The sequence below is a fragment of the Dermacentor variabilis genome, chromosome 3 (assembly GCF_050947875.1).
Source record: "Dermacentor variabilis isolate Ectoservices chromosome 3, ASM5094787v1, whole genome shotgun sequence".
Lineage (NCBI taxonomy): Eukaryota > Metazoa > Arthropoda > Arachnida > Ixodida > Ixodidae > Dermacentor > Dermacentor variabilis.
The window spans coordinates 152,550,093-152,565,352 of NC_134570.1; the positions used below are offsets into that span (position 1 = coordinate 152,550,093).

Below are 15,260 nucleotides of genomic sequence, written 5' to 3' on the forward strand. Positions count from 1 at the left end.
CAACGAGAGCAGGAGGAAAGTAAACATGTCCGCAATAGAGATTAGTAAGAGGCGAGTGCAAGGTTGGTGGAAGAAAAGTAGGCAAACGACAAACAATGGAGGCATACAAAAACGAAGTTCCCCATAGAAGTTCAGAAAGATTGAAGACAGGAATTATCCTTGGTTTTTTTCTTTTCTTTTCTTTCTTTAACATACGTAGGACACTGGGGAATATAATAACAAGAGCTTGGTGGCGCAACTCACCGTCCCGTTCCAAAGGGGACGCTCATAGCATCCATTCATCAATCGATCCATTCAACACACATGCATTCATGACGTACATGCGAGTGACGCGTCTCCTTGCATAAATTTATATGAAAAAAAAACGAGGTCTATCAAACTGCTTGAATGCTTACGATTGAAATAAGTCACTTTTCCTGAACAACATAAATATGTACATAACTCCCTTTTATTTCATTTTATTTATCATCGCCTTCAAGGCACGAAGATATAAAAAGATCGGATAATACATGCGTATGTTAAAGCTCGCGAAATTAAACATCCAATGAAAGGGCAGTTAAACATAGAGAGTAACTTATTTTCTCTCGTTTCGGTTATAATAAGCAAATTAAGTGCTGAAAATTATGGCTGCACTTGTGATGCGCTCGGGGCACACATATGTATTTACGCCGAGATTAACTTTAATGCGTGAAAGACCGTTACAGGAGGAATATTTGAAATGTGCAGGTATAACGCACCTAAGCTCTAAATGAGAACCTAATTTATTCTACTGTATAAGGCGATGAGATCCTGCACTATGCGACCAGCCATTCAGAATGGCGGGCCGCACTTTCCACCGTGTTTTAGAGCGATGAACAGGGGCGAGACTGTGATGCTCGCCACGTGCTTGCAGCCTCTCTACGTCACTGCTTCTCGAAACACCGTAAAGCGAGAAACACCGCTAGGCGATGTTATCCTATTGTTCAATGGCGTCGTGTACATTAATAAAGGGACAAGCAGACATCCACCCGTTCGTAGCCTTTGCTACAAAGGAAACCCATACGGGTTTCTCGAAAGAAAAGCCTCGCAGTTGAAGAAAAATTCGTCCTGGTCTAGGACTCGAACCCCACCATCTTTCCGGGGCAGCCGCTCTACCATCTAAGCTAACCAGGCGGCTAGCAGATGGTAGGGAGAAGTCGACCTTGCGGGTTTCTGCAGAACTAGTTCGTCAGACTCTTGCCTTTGCTTCGAGTTGTTGATAAATTCGACTTCGAAGTTCTTAAAGCTTCACATGTTCAAGCTTTGCCTCTGTAAGAAGAGGACGTTAGAGTCTGATTGCAAAGCTTCCATTCTTCGGGGATTGTTTAAGAGCACTCTTGTTTTGCGCGAATCTAGTAGGCTTGTGTGATTCTAAGGAGCATAATGAGCCCAAGCGTATGTGATCATGCATATACTTAGGTCAGCCATTACACTCGAACGGCTTACCCGGTTCGCATTTCTATTGTAATGAGTAAGCAGAGCTATTTGATTTTTCTTTTTGAGTTTCTAGATTTCGCACAGAATGCTCGCTTTTTGTTGTATATCAGGGACTGTAAAGACTGTCCGACTTAATTACTTTCTCCGCCGACGCTTTCTCGGTCGTAGTATGACTGTGAAACGGCTTAATGCTGACTGAAAAGATCGGCCTAGCCACACGTTTACGCTACGGCAAGTAGAGAGTAGGAATGAAGTAAAAGAAGAATGGAGTAGGGTGTAGGAAGTGAAGTAGGAAGAATGAAGTAGGGAAGAAATAAAAAGAGAAAATTCGCGCGCCTAAACAAGCATGCGGAACACACTATCACGCGAAGTGAAGGAAGTTTAGAGAGCATAGGCAGCCCTTCTGTGCGATACAGGCTCTTAGTACGGTGCACTCACGTATGTCTTGAAAGAAGCCCTGTGCTCGCAGACGTGCTCTATGCCAACGTGTATTTCTCCTGGGTCCGTGGCTTCCCTTGAGTGAGACCCCAGGTGCACCCGAATTAGGGGATGTACCACTGGAGGAAGATACCTGCGACACAAAGTGGCCGTCGGATGTGAACACGATGCGACATTTCCAGACATTCTGGAAACAGGTTGGCACGATACACTGAAACAGCCGCATTTCCTTCAGCTACGGCTGCCGACCTCTCCCGCGTCGTGCTGCGCTATGTTACTCTTTCGCCACGGGCCTCCTTGCGCCACGTTTAGCGATCGTGGTTGCCAGATTCTTGCCGACATCGTCGAGAAGCTTCTGTTACTTTCTGCTGCCAAGTTTCGCTATGGTAGCTTATGTCATCCCCAGACGAATGGCATTACCAAACGCACTAACATGCTTGCAATGTACGCGTGTGTCGATTCTAGGCGCAGAAGCTGGGACTGCATCTAACTGTGTATCGCTAACACTACAGAGCACGAAACCACTGGTTCTAGCTCTTTTTACCTAGTTTACATCCGTTTACAACTTCGTGCATTTGAGACCGTTCTTCCGTTCTCTCTTAACGCGGGTCGTCCCAATGTCGGAACGCGGAGCGCCCACTTCTGCATAGCAGTCTCCCAAAATCGTGTAAAGGCCGGTTATGACGATTAACATGTGCATGCGCCGTACGCGAAGGGTGCCGCTGCGCTCTTGTGGACGGAAGCGTGGCTTGTTTAAAAGGATTTGGGCAAGATACACAGGCCCCTTTGTCATCATCAGCCATCTCGGCAACGGCACCTATGGGATCTCTCGCCTCATAGCCAGTGGTCACCGTTCCAGCGAAATACAACTAGGTCACGTCTGCCGCCCTAAGCAATTTAACGACTAACTCACCCGGCGAATTTCGTCTGTGATTGGGAAAGTGTTATGCATCAGTGTTATGCAATAGTTAAAGGTCTTCCAGATTTCCCACAACTTCTAAGGGAAGATTCACCGACCGGCACCATAAACAACCTCTGTAGAACCTATGGAAGCTTGTTGCAATCTTCAGGTGCTAGGTAACTACGAATGAGCCACTCAGCTCCCTTGTAAGCTATTTTTTTTTTCGGGTTAAATACACCGCCAGACGCACTGGCCGATGCTTGCCCTATATTTTGACTATCCCAACACAACGTACAAGATCTGGATGAGAGCCTGTGCTCACCGTTTACTCTACCCCCCCCCCCCCCCCCTCCACACCGCCCTCTGTCGAACCCAATAATTCTTAATCGTCCCACACCGAATAGCGAGTGGATGGCGCGAGCAATATGAAATACTAACACGTCCTTGCGTTTCTTGAAGGCTTCAATTAATGGCCATCCTTCCTTTCAATATTTCAACGACCTCTCACGACTTTTGCATGAGATAAAATATCGCAGAGTATATGAAAATTATTCTGTATACCTGCCAACTCGTCCCAATTGTCAACGATTCTGATAGAATAAATTCCTTAGAAAACCAGGGCTCCCCTCTGCAATACAATCGAAAGCCAGGCCAGCACTTCAGATCTTCTTATCATACCACCGCACTGCGCTTGCACTTATTATATACAGATTAGGTCGATGAGGTAGGTCACATAGACATTTAATCTAAAATCATACCGGCGCCTATCGCGCCGGTATCGCAGAATTCTCTTTAGTGAGTGGTTCGGTCCTTCTAAAATACAACAATGAGACGTTCTTTCAGAAAAAAGCTAACAAAATAACAGCATATATAGAAATACATTGCCTATTAGCAAAGAAAGGTTTGAAATGGTGCGTTTTGTTTTAAAGAGACAGCGAAGAGAATTTGCATTGTAGTGGTAAATTGCCCTCTTACAATACCAAATACTTCCTAAGAGAGGAGAGTTGCTAAAACAAAATAGGCGCACCAACGAAAGGACGGTGGTGACGTCACGTTGAAGTTTCCGCAACCGCTAACCGAGATGTGGATTTTGACGGCTGCAGGTGGCCGTAGTTTTTATCAGTAAATACGAACTACTTGTATAACAAAAGAAGTGAGGAGTGAACTTAGCAAGTTTCAAGAACATTTCCTGAGCCCGTTATCGGCGCAAATACAAAATAATTGTTTGAAATTTGTGATGTCCCAGTGAAGTCCATTCACTAGCGTTTAGGCGCGAATTAAACAAAATTGTTACTTTCGGTTTTGCTTTACCTTTTAATAATCAACATGTTACACTGTCATATCATACAGAGTTTTAAAAGAGTACATTACCAGTCTATGGTGATTATGTGTTTCTCTTCAGCGTCTCTCCAAGGAAGAAAAACAGTGTTGATGTTGAGACGAAATATCTGGAGATTCGGTCGTAAATCGTGCCTCGCCGCACAAGTTCGTGGCGGGAAATACAAATCGCACTGACGCGCGCAGTACTAATTCAACACCACTCCGCAGAACTCGCAAGACAGCAGTGGAACCATATCTGCGAAAATGTAAATGGCAATCTTGGCACGAGAGAGACGTGGAATCTTTTGCGGCATCTTCTTGATCCGGAATCGAACAAAGCTACGACTCAAAAGGAAATCACCAAAATTTTAAACATAGACCCAGGCACGGATCAAGATATTATACACACGCTACAGCAGAAATACTTCTGCACAACTCGAGAGACGAAGTCCCTACCCGATTATAAAGGACAACCTAACCCCATCCTGGACGCTTACATAACAATGGCGGAAATAAGAGCAGCCGTCCTTAAGATACGCACGACATCCGCTCCCGGAGAGGACTGCATTAACAATAAGACACTCAGAAACCTAGACGACGCTTCCATCACAGCCATCACGGACTTTGCGAACGGGTGTTGGAGAGAAGGAAAACTCCCAGCGTCTTGGAAACATGCCATCGTTAAATTTATCCCAAAACTGGGCAAAAAGCTCGCGCTCGAAAACCTCAGACCTATTTCGCTTACTTCTTGCATAGGAAAACTGATAGAGCACGTCATACTAGACAGACTGCAGTCCCACATGCACAAAGAGAATTTATATCCAAACACTATGGTCGGCTTTAGACCACATTTATCAACACAGGATACGATGCTCAGACTAGCAAACGAGGTCCTTTCTTAGGAGCAAGAAAGGAGCACAAGGGCAATCCTAGCTCTAGATTTAACCAAAGCATTTGATAACGTCAAACACAAAGCAATCCTAGATTCTCTTTCACCGTTGAATGTAGGCGAAAAAACGTTTAACTACATCAAAGACTTCCTCTCCGATAGAACGGCTAAAATTCAAATTGGCACAATCAAATCCGACACCTTCACTTTAGGAGACAGAGGAACGCCGCAAGGATCGGTCCTCTCCCCCTTCTTATTCAATATAACCCTCATCAAAATGGCACACGAACTCGCCAAAATCCCTGACCTAGAACTCTCCTTGTACGCGGACGATATCACCCTTTGGACAACCAAGGGGAGTATCGGCACGATACAAGATACACTACAACAAGCGGCAGATGTAGTAGTAGAGGAGGCACAAGCCGCGGGACTTGCGTGTTCCCCCCAAAAATCTGAACTCCTCATCCTACACCCAAAGCGTCAAAGAAAAAATAAAGCGCCTGAGGTCAAAATTTACGCGGAAGGGGCAGCCATCCCAGAAGTGGAAACCCTAAGAATCTTGGGAATGCTGATACAGTCAAACCAAAAAAACGACACACTAATTAAGAAGCTGAGAAACACCGTCAACCAAATCTCCTTCCTCATCAGACGCATCGCGAATAGGCGAGGAGGAGTTAAAGAAGCCGAGACCAGGAAACTAATTCAGGCTTTCGTTCTTAGCAGAGTCATCTACTCTACACCATACGTCACCCTCACAGTCAGAGAAAGGAACGACGTGGATTCTCTAATTCGACAATCCTACAAAATTGCGCTCAACCTCCCTCGTCATACCCCAAATGAAAAACTACTGTAGTTAGGAATTCATAACACCTTAGCGGAAATGATGGAAGCACACCTCACCGCACAAGACGAAAGACTATCAGGAACTGAAACGGGACGTTTCATCCTAAAGAAGGCAGGCATACAATATGAAGGAATCCGTGCACACACCTTGCCGATTCCAAGACACGTGCACGAACACTTAATAGTCCATCCTCTGCCCAAAAACATGCATCCACAGTACGATACAAACAGAAGTAAGGCTAGGGCACAAAAAGTTCACGAAAGATTTTCAGTTCAGAAAGATACGGCGCATGTGGACGTGGCAGAACATGCGGACAGAGACGCCTTTTCCCTGGCAGTTGTCTATCATCGAGGTTCTCCCCTCGCATCAGCGACAATCGATAAAACAAAATTTCCAGAGGAGGCCGAAGAAGCTGCCACAGCTTTAGCTATTACCCCCACCACTGCCAAATACATCATCAGCGACTCTAAAACCGCAATTCGAAATTTTTGCAAAGGAAGGGCCCACTCAGCAGCCATCAAAATATTACGAAAAATCTCCAATACCCGCCAGATCACATTGATCTGGGTCCCCGCCCATTCAGGCCATCCTGGAAATGAGGCGGCGCACCAATTTGCCCGAGGATTCGTAGTTAACCGGGAGGTGCGTTACACCGAGCTCAGGTCGGCCAAGGAGCGAATGACGACCTACAAAGAAATTACTGCCCACTTTAAGAAAGAAAGACAAATCTTCCCACAACCACATAGATCTGTAAGTAAAACACAACAAGTCAGTTGGCGACAGCTCCAAACAGACACTTTCTTTAATCCGTACATATACTCCATATGGTTCCCAGAGCAGTTCAGCCCCGTCTGTTCTCTCTGTGGGCACCATAAGGCAGACACACCACACATCCTATACTCATGTAATCAAGACAAGCCGTCGAACAGTCTGCAGCTCTCTACCCAATTGCAGTGGGAGGCCGCCCTGCTCAGCTCGGACCCGGAGTTTCAACTCCGAGTCACGGAGCGGGCCGAAGAGGTCGCCGAACGACATCGTCGGTCGGCCACCTGGCGTACGGCCTAGAAGAGGAGCCCACTGCGGGGAGGGGAACGTCACCCCAACCCCCGCCTAAGACCTCTTCTATAATAAAGTTTATCTCCTCCTCCTAAAACGCCGGAGCAGGATTCACCATCTGAATTGTGTCCGGAACTCGCGAATGTGCAGCAGATTAGTGTGGTCTGGTTTACATCTTAGCAGCAACTTCTTTTATATGTGTTTACGAGCTTTTCCCCCAAATGCATTCGAAATTTCCAAGTCCAAGTGCAAATGCGGTCAGTAAGTGATCTATTCGGTATACTTAAGAAATCGTTTTGCACATATCTAACACATAATTTCAGCAACTAGCACCAACATTATTTTTTACACGTTAAAGGCCATGCAGCAACAGCCCTCTATAGACAACAACGCTTTCAACTCTCGGATTCTCAAAATAAATGGCCTGTCGAAAAAATTCCCATAGGGCCGTGTGTTCAATGCGTGTCTCAAAAGCATACCGAACGCAATGCGAGGCCGTGATCACGTGGCGTCTGTCAATAAGCGTGCCGGCGCAGAAGTGGCGCTCGAAGTTCAAATTGTGGTGCAGCTGGAAGCCAGCCTGCCAGGGCCAGCTTCCGGGAGCTGCTTCAGTGCCGCCCAGGATCCTGTCCTCGGCATTTAGCACTGGTTCGATGGCCGGCCTTCCGCACTGCTCAAAGGTTGGCGCGGACCTGGTCTCTGCAAGCCCAGCTGCCCAGAAAGCCAGCGCCAGGGCAATGGCGCCACCAGCCGATGACATAACCATGTTTTGGCGAGAGCCGACGCCGACGCCTCTACGAAGACTTCGCAGAGTTCCTGTACACACCTGGATTGAGGCGTCTGTTGTTTACACCGGCACAAGATATAGTCAGAATTTCGTGCTTAGCGCTATTCTCGGAGCGTGTCCGTTCGCGAAGCACTGAATCTGAATTCTAGAGGTAGCGCACACGGGAAGTACAATGAGCAGTTCCTTTTATCAGCTGACGCCACCGACAGTAATGGCAAGTCTTATCGGACCCGCGGCCCATTAAGCAAACGAACTCCCGTTTGCCCAACAAAGAGTACTTCAGAAGCTCATGGCCTCCAGACTGGTGAATCGCGGCTGACCAGATAACGCACTCGATTCAATTCACCGATCGAAACATTTCAAGCAAGGAAAAAGTCTGAGCCTAAATAAGCAAGGCATGCAACTATAGTCTACCTCCCTCCCACCTTGCCCCACTGTTACCCATGCTGTTTCCATCACTCCTTACTACGCTCACCTTGAACAGCCAATCGCTAATTTAGGCTAGTTTATCCTAGATCCCTCTTCCTCCGTGCTTATGCGCACCCTTTTCTACGCTGAAAAGTACTTGAATGTAATATTCCGGAAAATTGTTACCTTCTCTGTCCTTTCATTAGAAATGTCAGGACGTATCAAATACCTGCACCAATGTGTTCATCCCTATGATGTGACTGGACAGTGACATTGTGTATATGCATGTTACTTCCTTTTCCTTTCGGCCAAAAATCCCAAGATCCTGTGGACTCACCCACCTCGTGGCTATCTTGCGCACCACTACTCGTTCCAGCCTCGTATACATATAGCGATAACGAACCGGGAAATCAGCACACCGGATGTCGATCTCAGCGGCAAGGAAATATTTTAATCTTTAGCGGGCCATTCCGGAGATAGTGGGCTCAAATAAAGATAATGCGCTCGGGAAATCCATTGTCTTTTTAGGAACACGTGATGGAAACCTGCCTATGCAACCTAAAAACTGCTCCCTGCAGCGAGTACCTCCGAGTTCGTTGGGACGTGCAGAAGACTGAGACCTTTACAAGGCCGTAAAGGAACAGAGGAAGGTCATGTTAATCAGTACGCTGAACTTTGCACGTTTTATCATAGAGTCCAAGAAAATTTATGCTTCAATACTTCCAATGGTTGACTTCTCAGTTCTCTTAATTTTCCACCACAGCAGTGCAAATGCAGGCCCACTCGGTCACCTTCACAATTGTGCATTGCGCCCACGGGATTTAAATGTTGTCGGCAGCTCTAAGTGTATAAATTCTCCGTGCAGTATGAACTAAATGGTTAAACTCGAACACGTATATCAGAAAGTGTTGTCGACATGAAGTAACTCGAGTCAACCCTATGAGAAAGTCTGCAGCCTTCGCCATGTAATTTAGTCGTCCATTCTCGACCGACCTAAGCTGTGTGTGCCATTCGCTTCAGTGACAAAGTAATTTGAAATGATTTCGATGAGCTGAAAAACTGGTCACCGCATATAATGGCGTCACACGCACCACAAGAACGTGATGGTATTCTACATTGTGCAGACATTACCTATTCTTAATCAAGGAGCCTAATTTTCTCTTTCTTATTCGTGTGAAACATATTTTCTTAATAACTTCTAAGATCAAAATATATACGCTCGTTAAGAAATTCTCGTAGAAATGAACGTCCTTTTCTGGCAGAATGTCAGGCAGGCTTGCCCTCGTCAGCATCCTTCTGCCTCTTGTCTGAACAAGCATCTGCAATTGCCCTAATTTCTTCCCGTGTATATCCGACTGCTAGAAACCCGGGGAGCCCTCTTGTGTTCAGTCCTTAGCTAAACTTATTTCTTTTGCGAAAATTCATATTCACAAAACATTCATTCCTTTATTTCCTGGGGCTCTGTTCAGCAGAGTGCTGTTTATTTATTTTATTATCTAGTGAAGATTCCAGTCGTCTTCGTGACCGCGACAACATTTCACTGCTATAGCTGAGCAAGTCACGCTACACTGAATTTTTTGGCGTTTTCAGTTGCTGGGTCAGTGCCGTGGAGATCTCTACATCACGTACGTTTCACGTTTATTTCAGTAGCAATTACAAGGACACTCCAATCGCATTTCCGCTGTCACCGTCGCCATGAGGTTCAGCATAAAGTCCAAGGGCGATATAATCGTCGCCGCCTGCCGTATGCTGTATATGCGAATGAAAGCGCGCGAGGGTTTGCCGGCAGTCCCGGCTGGATGGAGAAAAGTGGAGAGGAAACGCACCGCCTTTCGTCGCGTGCAAGGCTTCGAGGAGAGGGGAGGAAGGGGGGCGAATTCTACCCCGGAGGCCCGCTTGACCGCGCGAACCCGCTGGGGCCACTGTATCTTGAATGTCATCTGTGACGGGTACAGAGTCCACCCTGCGCTGTGTTTTCGTGGCTTAATTCACGCTGGATGTCAGTGGCAGCACGAAGGTCAATGCGCTCGTAGCTGCTGCCTCGTTCCCCCCCCCCCTCCGCCGTATCGTTTTCACAGCGAGTTCCTGCGGTCATCCAGCGCGATGTGTTCACGGTTGCTTGTGCACGCATGACATCATGGCTGTTACTTTAGCTATAGTATGCCTATGTTTACGAGCTTATACGGCCGATGAAACGAGTCTCCTTATTCATATAGCTGTCCACTAATTTTCGATCACAATCGATGCTTCGCCATTCGGAAGAAACTGCGACTTTTTTTTTAACTCTCAACGGACACATTGTTGTGGCGACGGCATCATTACAACATCGAAAGAACCGGTTCAGCAAGGTGGTAAGTACTCTTGCCATTAAAATCAAGGCGCTAGAAAGCTTTTCATTACACCCAAGTTATCTAAGACTAGGATCCAGGGATTTATTCGTGGCGTGGCGTCGACAGAAAACAATGGTGTGCCAATCCCAGTGGCAGTTCATAGCAGAGCACTGGCTCATACCCCTGTAAGGCAGCAGCTACAAGCAGTGACCCATCAATGGCTCATGCCCACGTAAGCAAGCGAAAATGCAATAGCTCATAATCCCGCAATGCAGAGGCTGCAAGCACGCAGCAAAGTGAAGTGAACAGTGTATACATTTCTTGGCATCGCGCCCCCTCCCAAACCAATTACAAATCCGTGCACGTTTCAATACAGAACAAGCTCAAAACAACCATCTGAACCATATCATTAATGATAAGGCGCTCCTGAGAACAATGCGAAGCATGTAGCGCTCCCTGGGTATGTTTCCTCGAAAAGACCACTGTTACGCAAGCCACCGTGGCAACAGCAGCTTCCGACATGGGGACGTCCCTATGCTTTCATACATAATATAACCAGCCTTGCAAGCAATAAAACTTCAATGGCTCATACCCCCGTAAGCAAACAAAAATGCAATGGCTTATAAACCGTTAAGGCCGAGGCTACAAGCACTCAGCAGAGTGAAGCGAACAGTGCACATATTCTTTGGAATCATGCAAAATGCAAAATTGCCTTTATAACATATAAAATAACCTGCTTAACAATACATTTCAATGTTGTTGCCCCACCGCTATAGGCGGCGCCGTGCTGTCAGAATTACCATTACTTACATTGATACCATTACTCTAAAATAACATTACTACCATCACTCTAACGCCATAAAGATGGTATACGTTTGTCAATAGATTGTAACGCAATAAAGCATTGCCATCACTCAACAGTTGTAGTGGTGGTTTTGCACAGTTCCACTGGGCATCCACTTTCACAGGGCCGGGATGGCGAGTAAATTTTTGAAAAGGCAGGGCGATTAGCCGGCATCTTGCGCCTGCATGCTACTCTGCAGGGAATGGCACGAAGGAGAACAAAGCCTAGGACAAGGTGGGCACGACAGAACACAAAAAGGTTAATTCAATAAAATCACAAGACACACGAGAAACTAAGAAACAACATAAATGCAGTTTGCACTGTCCTATTTCTCCATTTTATCTTAACATTCTTTACGCGCAGTATTTCAAACTATGATTTACGCGTGTACTCTGGAGAGTGTAGAATGTACTGGATCACTAAGGGCTCCAAATTTGAACGCACTTCCCAAGTAACATTTCCCTAAATATATTGGGGCATCGTACAGCTGGCAAGCCGTCTTTCTGCCCCATCTGAGATACTTCGACGGAATAAGTGTTTTTGCTTTTGCTTTTAAACGGTACGTTTAAAGCGCTTAGTTGAACTAAAGCAACTGAAAGCGGCTCAGAAAGAAAAATAAAGTACGTGGTTATACGTACGAAAACCACTGTTTTCTCACCAAGCACGCCAATCAATCGATCAATCAATCAATCAATCAACCTTCCTTTCAGTTTGGAATACAAGTTGGGGGTAAGAGAGAAAACGCCGTGTATACGACCACTTGACGAAGCACATCATGGTTGGAAACTTCGCTTAGTTTTGACCACCTGGGGTTCTTTAATGTGCACACACTGCATGGTACACGAGCATTGTGTACATTACTTTCGACGGTAATGCGATTACCATTGAACAACCTATAGCATTGACACATCCTGTTGCCACCGTCAAAACGAGTAATGTATGAGGCGTGTATTGCAGCGGGACTCCTCTTTCGTGCTTCGGGATCGATGGATGGATGGAAGTTATGAGCGTCCCCTTTGGAACGGAGTGGTGGGTGGCGCCATCAAGCTCTCCCTATTATACTGCCTAATGTCCTACCTTGGTTAAAGAAGAAAAAATCAAAAACAAAAAACGAACGATTAATTTCAATCACCAAATCTTCTGACCACCTATTGTGAAATTTGCTTTTGTAAGTCTCTGTTTCTTTCCGTTTCCCTACTTTTATTCTACCAATCTTGCAATCGCCTCTTACTAATCTCTACTGCGGACATGTTTGCTTTCCCCCTGTTCTCGCTGAACCCAAGGGCTTCAAGGAGTCCAGTGGCACCTAAATAGGCCGCTGGGCAGATATCTTCACATTCTAATAAAACATGCTCCATCGTTTCCCTAGCTTTATCGCAGCAAGCACACGCTTCTTCCTTCTTATATCTCGCTTTAAAGGCGCGTGTTCTAAGGCATCCTGATCTCGCTTCGAAAAGTAGTGAACTTCCTATGAGTTATCATGAATTGTTTCTTTCCTGATTTAGTTTTTTCCTCTGAAGTATTTACTCATGGTAGGCTTCTTTTCCATCGTCGCCACCCAAGAGAATATTTCATGCTCTCTGACTTTCCGCTTGACGTTCTTGGTTGCTGTGTTACTCACCCTAAGGCCGCATACTTGCTGTAAGCTTCCTAGTTCTTTTCCTCCACTGTGAATGAATGTTTTTCCTGTGCAGATACCTCAACACTCTCCCAGCCCATTTACTTTCTTCCATATTCCTCAGTCGTTTTTCATACTCAATGTCACTGCGAGCTTCCCTCGCTTCAAAACTAGTCCAGCCCAAATCACCCTGCACAGCTTCATTTGTAGTCTTCCCGTAGGCTCCAAATGCGAGGCGTCCCACTGACCTTTGCTGTCCACCCAGTCCCGATTGTAACCCTGATTTAAAGGAAAAGACCGCCTTTTTAAGGTAAGTCGTGGTAGCATTAAACCTTTCCGCATACCCCCGATCACCTCGTACCTATTGAATCCCCATAACGCTCCCTTTTTTCATTACGCCTGCATTTCTCTTCCCCTTTATTCTTATTGTTTTTTCCTGTGTTTCCATATATCAATTTCCTTCGTTTATCCATATACCAAGGCATTTATATTCTTTTACCCGAGGTATTTCCTGGCCCTAGATTGCCACTGTCTCTACGCTGTTTTCATTGAATACCATGACACCTGTTATTCTAACGCTAACTTTCAAACCTAAATTCTCGCTTTCCTGTCCACAGCTATTAGCCAGACGTTGCAAATCACTTTGCTTGTTAGCTAGGAACACAATGTCTTCCGCATAAAGTAAACCTGGAAGCTGCTGCTCTACTACTATACCCGCATGTTTGTACGAGACATTAAACCATATATTATTTCCTTGTAGTGCCACATCCTCCCCATGCACCTCATAAACAGAAGGGCACCCCTGCCTCAGTCCCTTGCTGATATCAACTTTCTCCTCGCTCCTCATTTCTTCCCATTCAACCCAAACGGGATTTTCTAGGTAAATATCTCTAAAAAAATGTAGACAGTCGCCGCCTAAGCCTTCCCCTTCCATAATATCCCACAATATGCTGCGGTCAACGTTGTCATAGGCTCCTGTATTATCTAAAAAGGTCACATATAACGGTCTCCTTTCTACTCCTGATATTTCAGTACACTCAGAAAGAAAAAATCATCCAAACGGCTAGCTATTTTGAAACCATTCTGAAGTTCTCCCAAAATGCCATTGCTCTCTGCCCATGCTTGCAGCTTTAATTTGATTGCCTGCATTGCTAGCCAGTATATTGCCGATGTAATGGTCAACGGACTATACGAGTGAATTCTATCTTTCTCCCCCTTACCTTTACAAATTAAATTATTTTTACTTTGTCGCCAACTGTCCGGTATTTGTCTATATTTTAAAGATTTTTCTACTGCTTTCACAAGAGCTTTCTTACTTTTTGGTCCTAGTTCATTTATCAGCCTAACGGGAACCTCGTCTGAACCCGTGGCTGTGCGCTTAGAAATTTTCTCTTCGGGTTTCTTCCAATTGAAATTTTTCAGCACCAGCTCCTTTTCCTTCTGGTTCTCTTTCATGCTGTTTTTTTTTCTTCAAATACAACTTCGTCATTGCCTTGGAAAGTCGTCTGTTATTTTTCGGATGTAATTTAAAGCCGCTTCTCTTTCCAGTTTGTCGCCGTGTTCGTCTAGGATATGTTGATGTATGTTTGTTGACTTGCTGCCTAATAATGTTATGTGGTTCCAAAATATTCTAGGTGCGGCCTTCTTTCTCTCACGTATTTCTGACAACATACGTTCATTTTCACCTTTTATCTTTGCTTGCACCAGTATTTGAACCCTAAACATTTTCTCCCGGTATATTTCCCATTTACTGGCTGTTTCATCCTGCGGCAACTGCGCCTTTTTTGCCTGCCTGTGCTCCGGGATGCTTTCTGTCGTTTGGCAATCGCTTCTCGTATCTCGCTGTTCCACCAGCATTTCGGTTTCTTTTTTTTCCTTTCCAACGAACATGTTGTTTCTCTTTCCATATTTATGTCACTATCACACTTAGAAGTTCATTATATTCCCACTCTTTACTTGGCCATTTGCCAAGTTCTTCTTCAACCCTAGTGACTGCATTTGTCATTTTTTGAGCGTTCAAATTTGGACTGTCCGTTTAACCCTCCTGGCCCTCTTTTCCAACTACATATCCCATTTTCAATATGACACGTTTTTAGTCACTCCCTATGCTGTTATACCCTTCCTCGTCAATGACCATTTCTCTCAACTTATCATGAATTCCTTCTGTCATCAGACAGTGATCAATGGTCGTATGCCGGTTTCCCACTTCTCACGTGATCTGCCATTCACACTTAGGTCATGTATTCGAGTTAACGAGGTTATATTGGTCTCAAAGATCTAGCATTGAGTTCCCGTTCTTGTCGGTATAGTCATCTAGATCCTGTATGTGCGCATTCATGTCACCTAATAAGATCATTTCGGCATCATTCC

General features: G+C 45.4%; 1 protein-coding gene across 1 annotated transcript in view; it reads right to left on the reverse strand.

Moving 5' to 3' along the window:
* Window positions 1-15,260, reverse strand: part of LOC142574812 (ovochymase-like) — a 68,354-nt gene that overhangs the window by 20,002 nt on the left and 33,092 nt on the right. The window contains exons 8-10 of the mRNA XM_075683821.1: window positions 8,328-8,475; window positions 7,383-7,729; window positions 1,894-2,026 (exon numbers count right to left, since the gene is read on the reverse strand). Coding sequence (XP_075539936.1) covers window positions 1,894-2,026; window positions 7,383-7,729; window positions 8,328-8,475 — 628 coding nt within the window. The remainder of the gene's footprint in view (window positions 1-1,893; window positions 2,027-7,382; window positions 7,730-8,327; window positions 8,476-15,260) is intronic.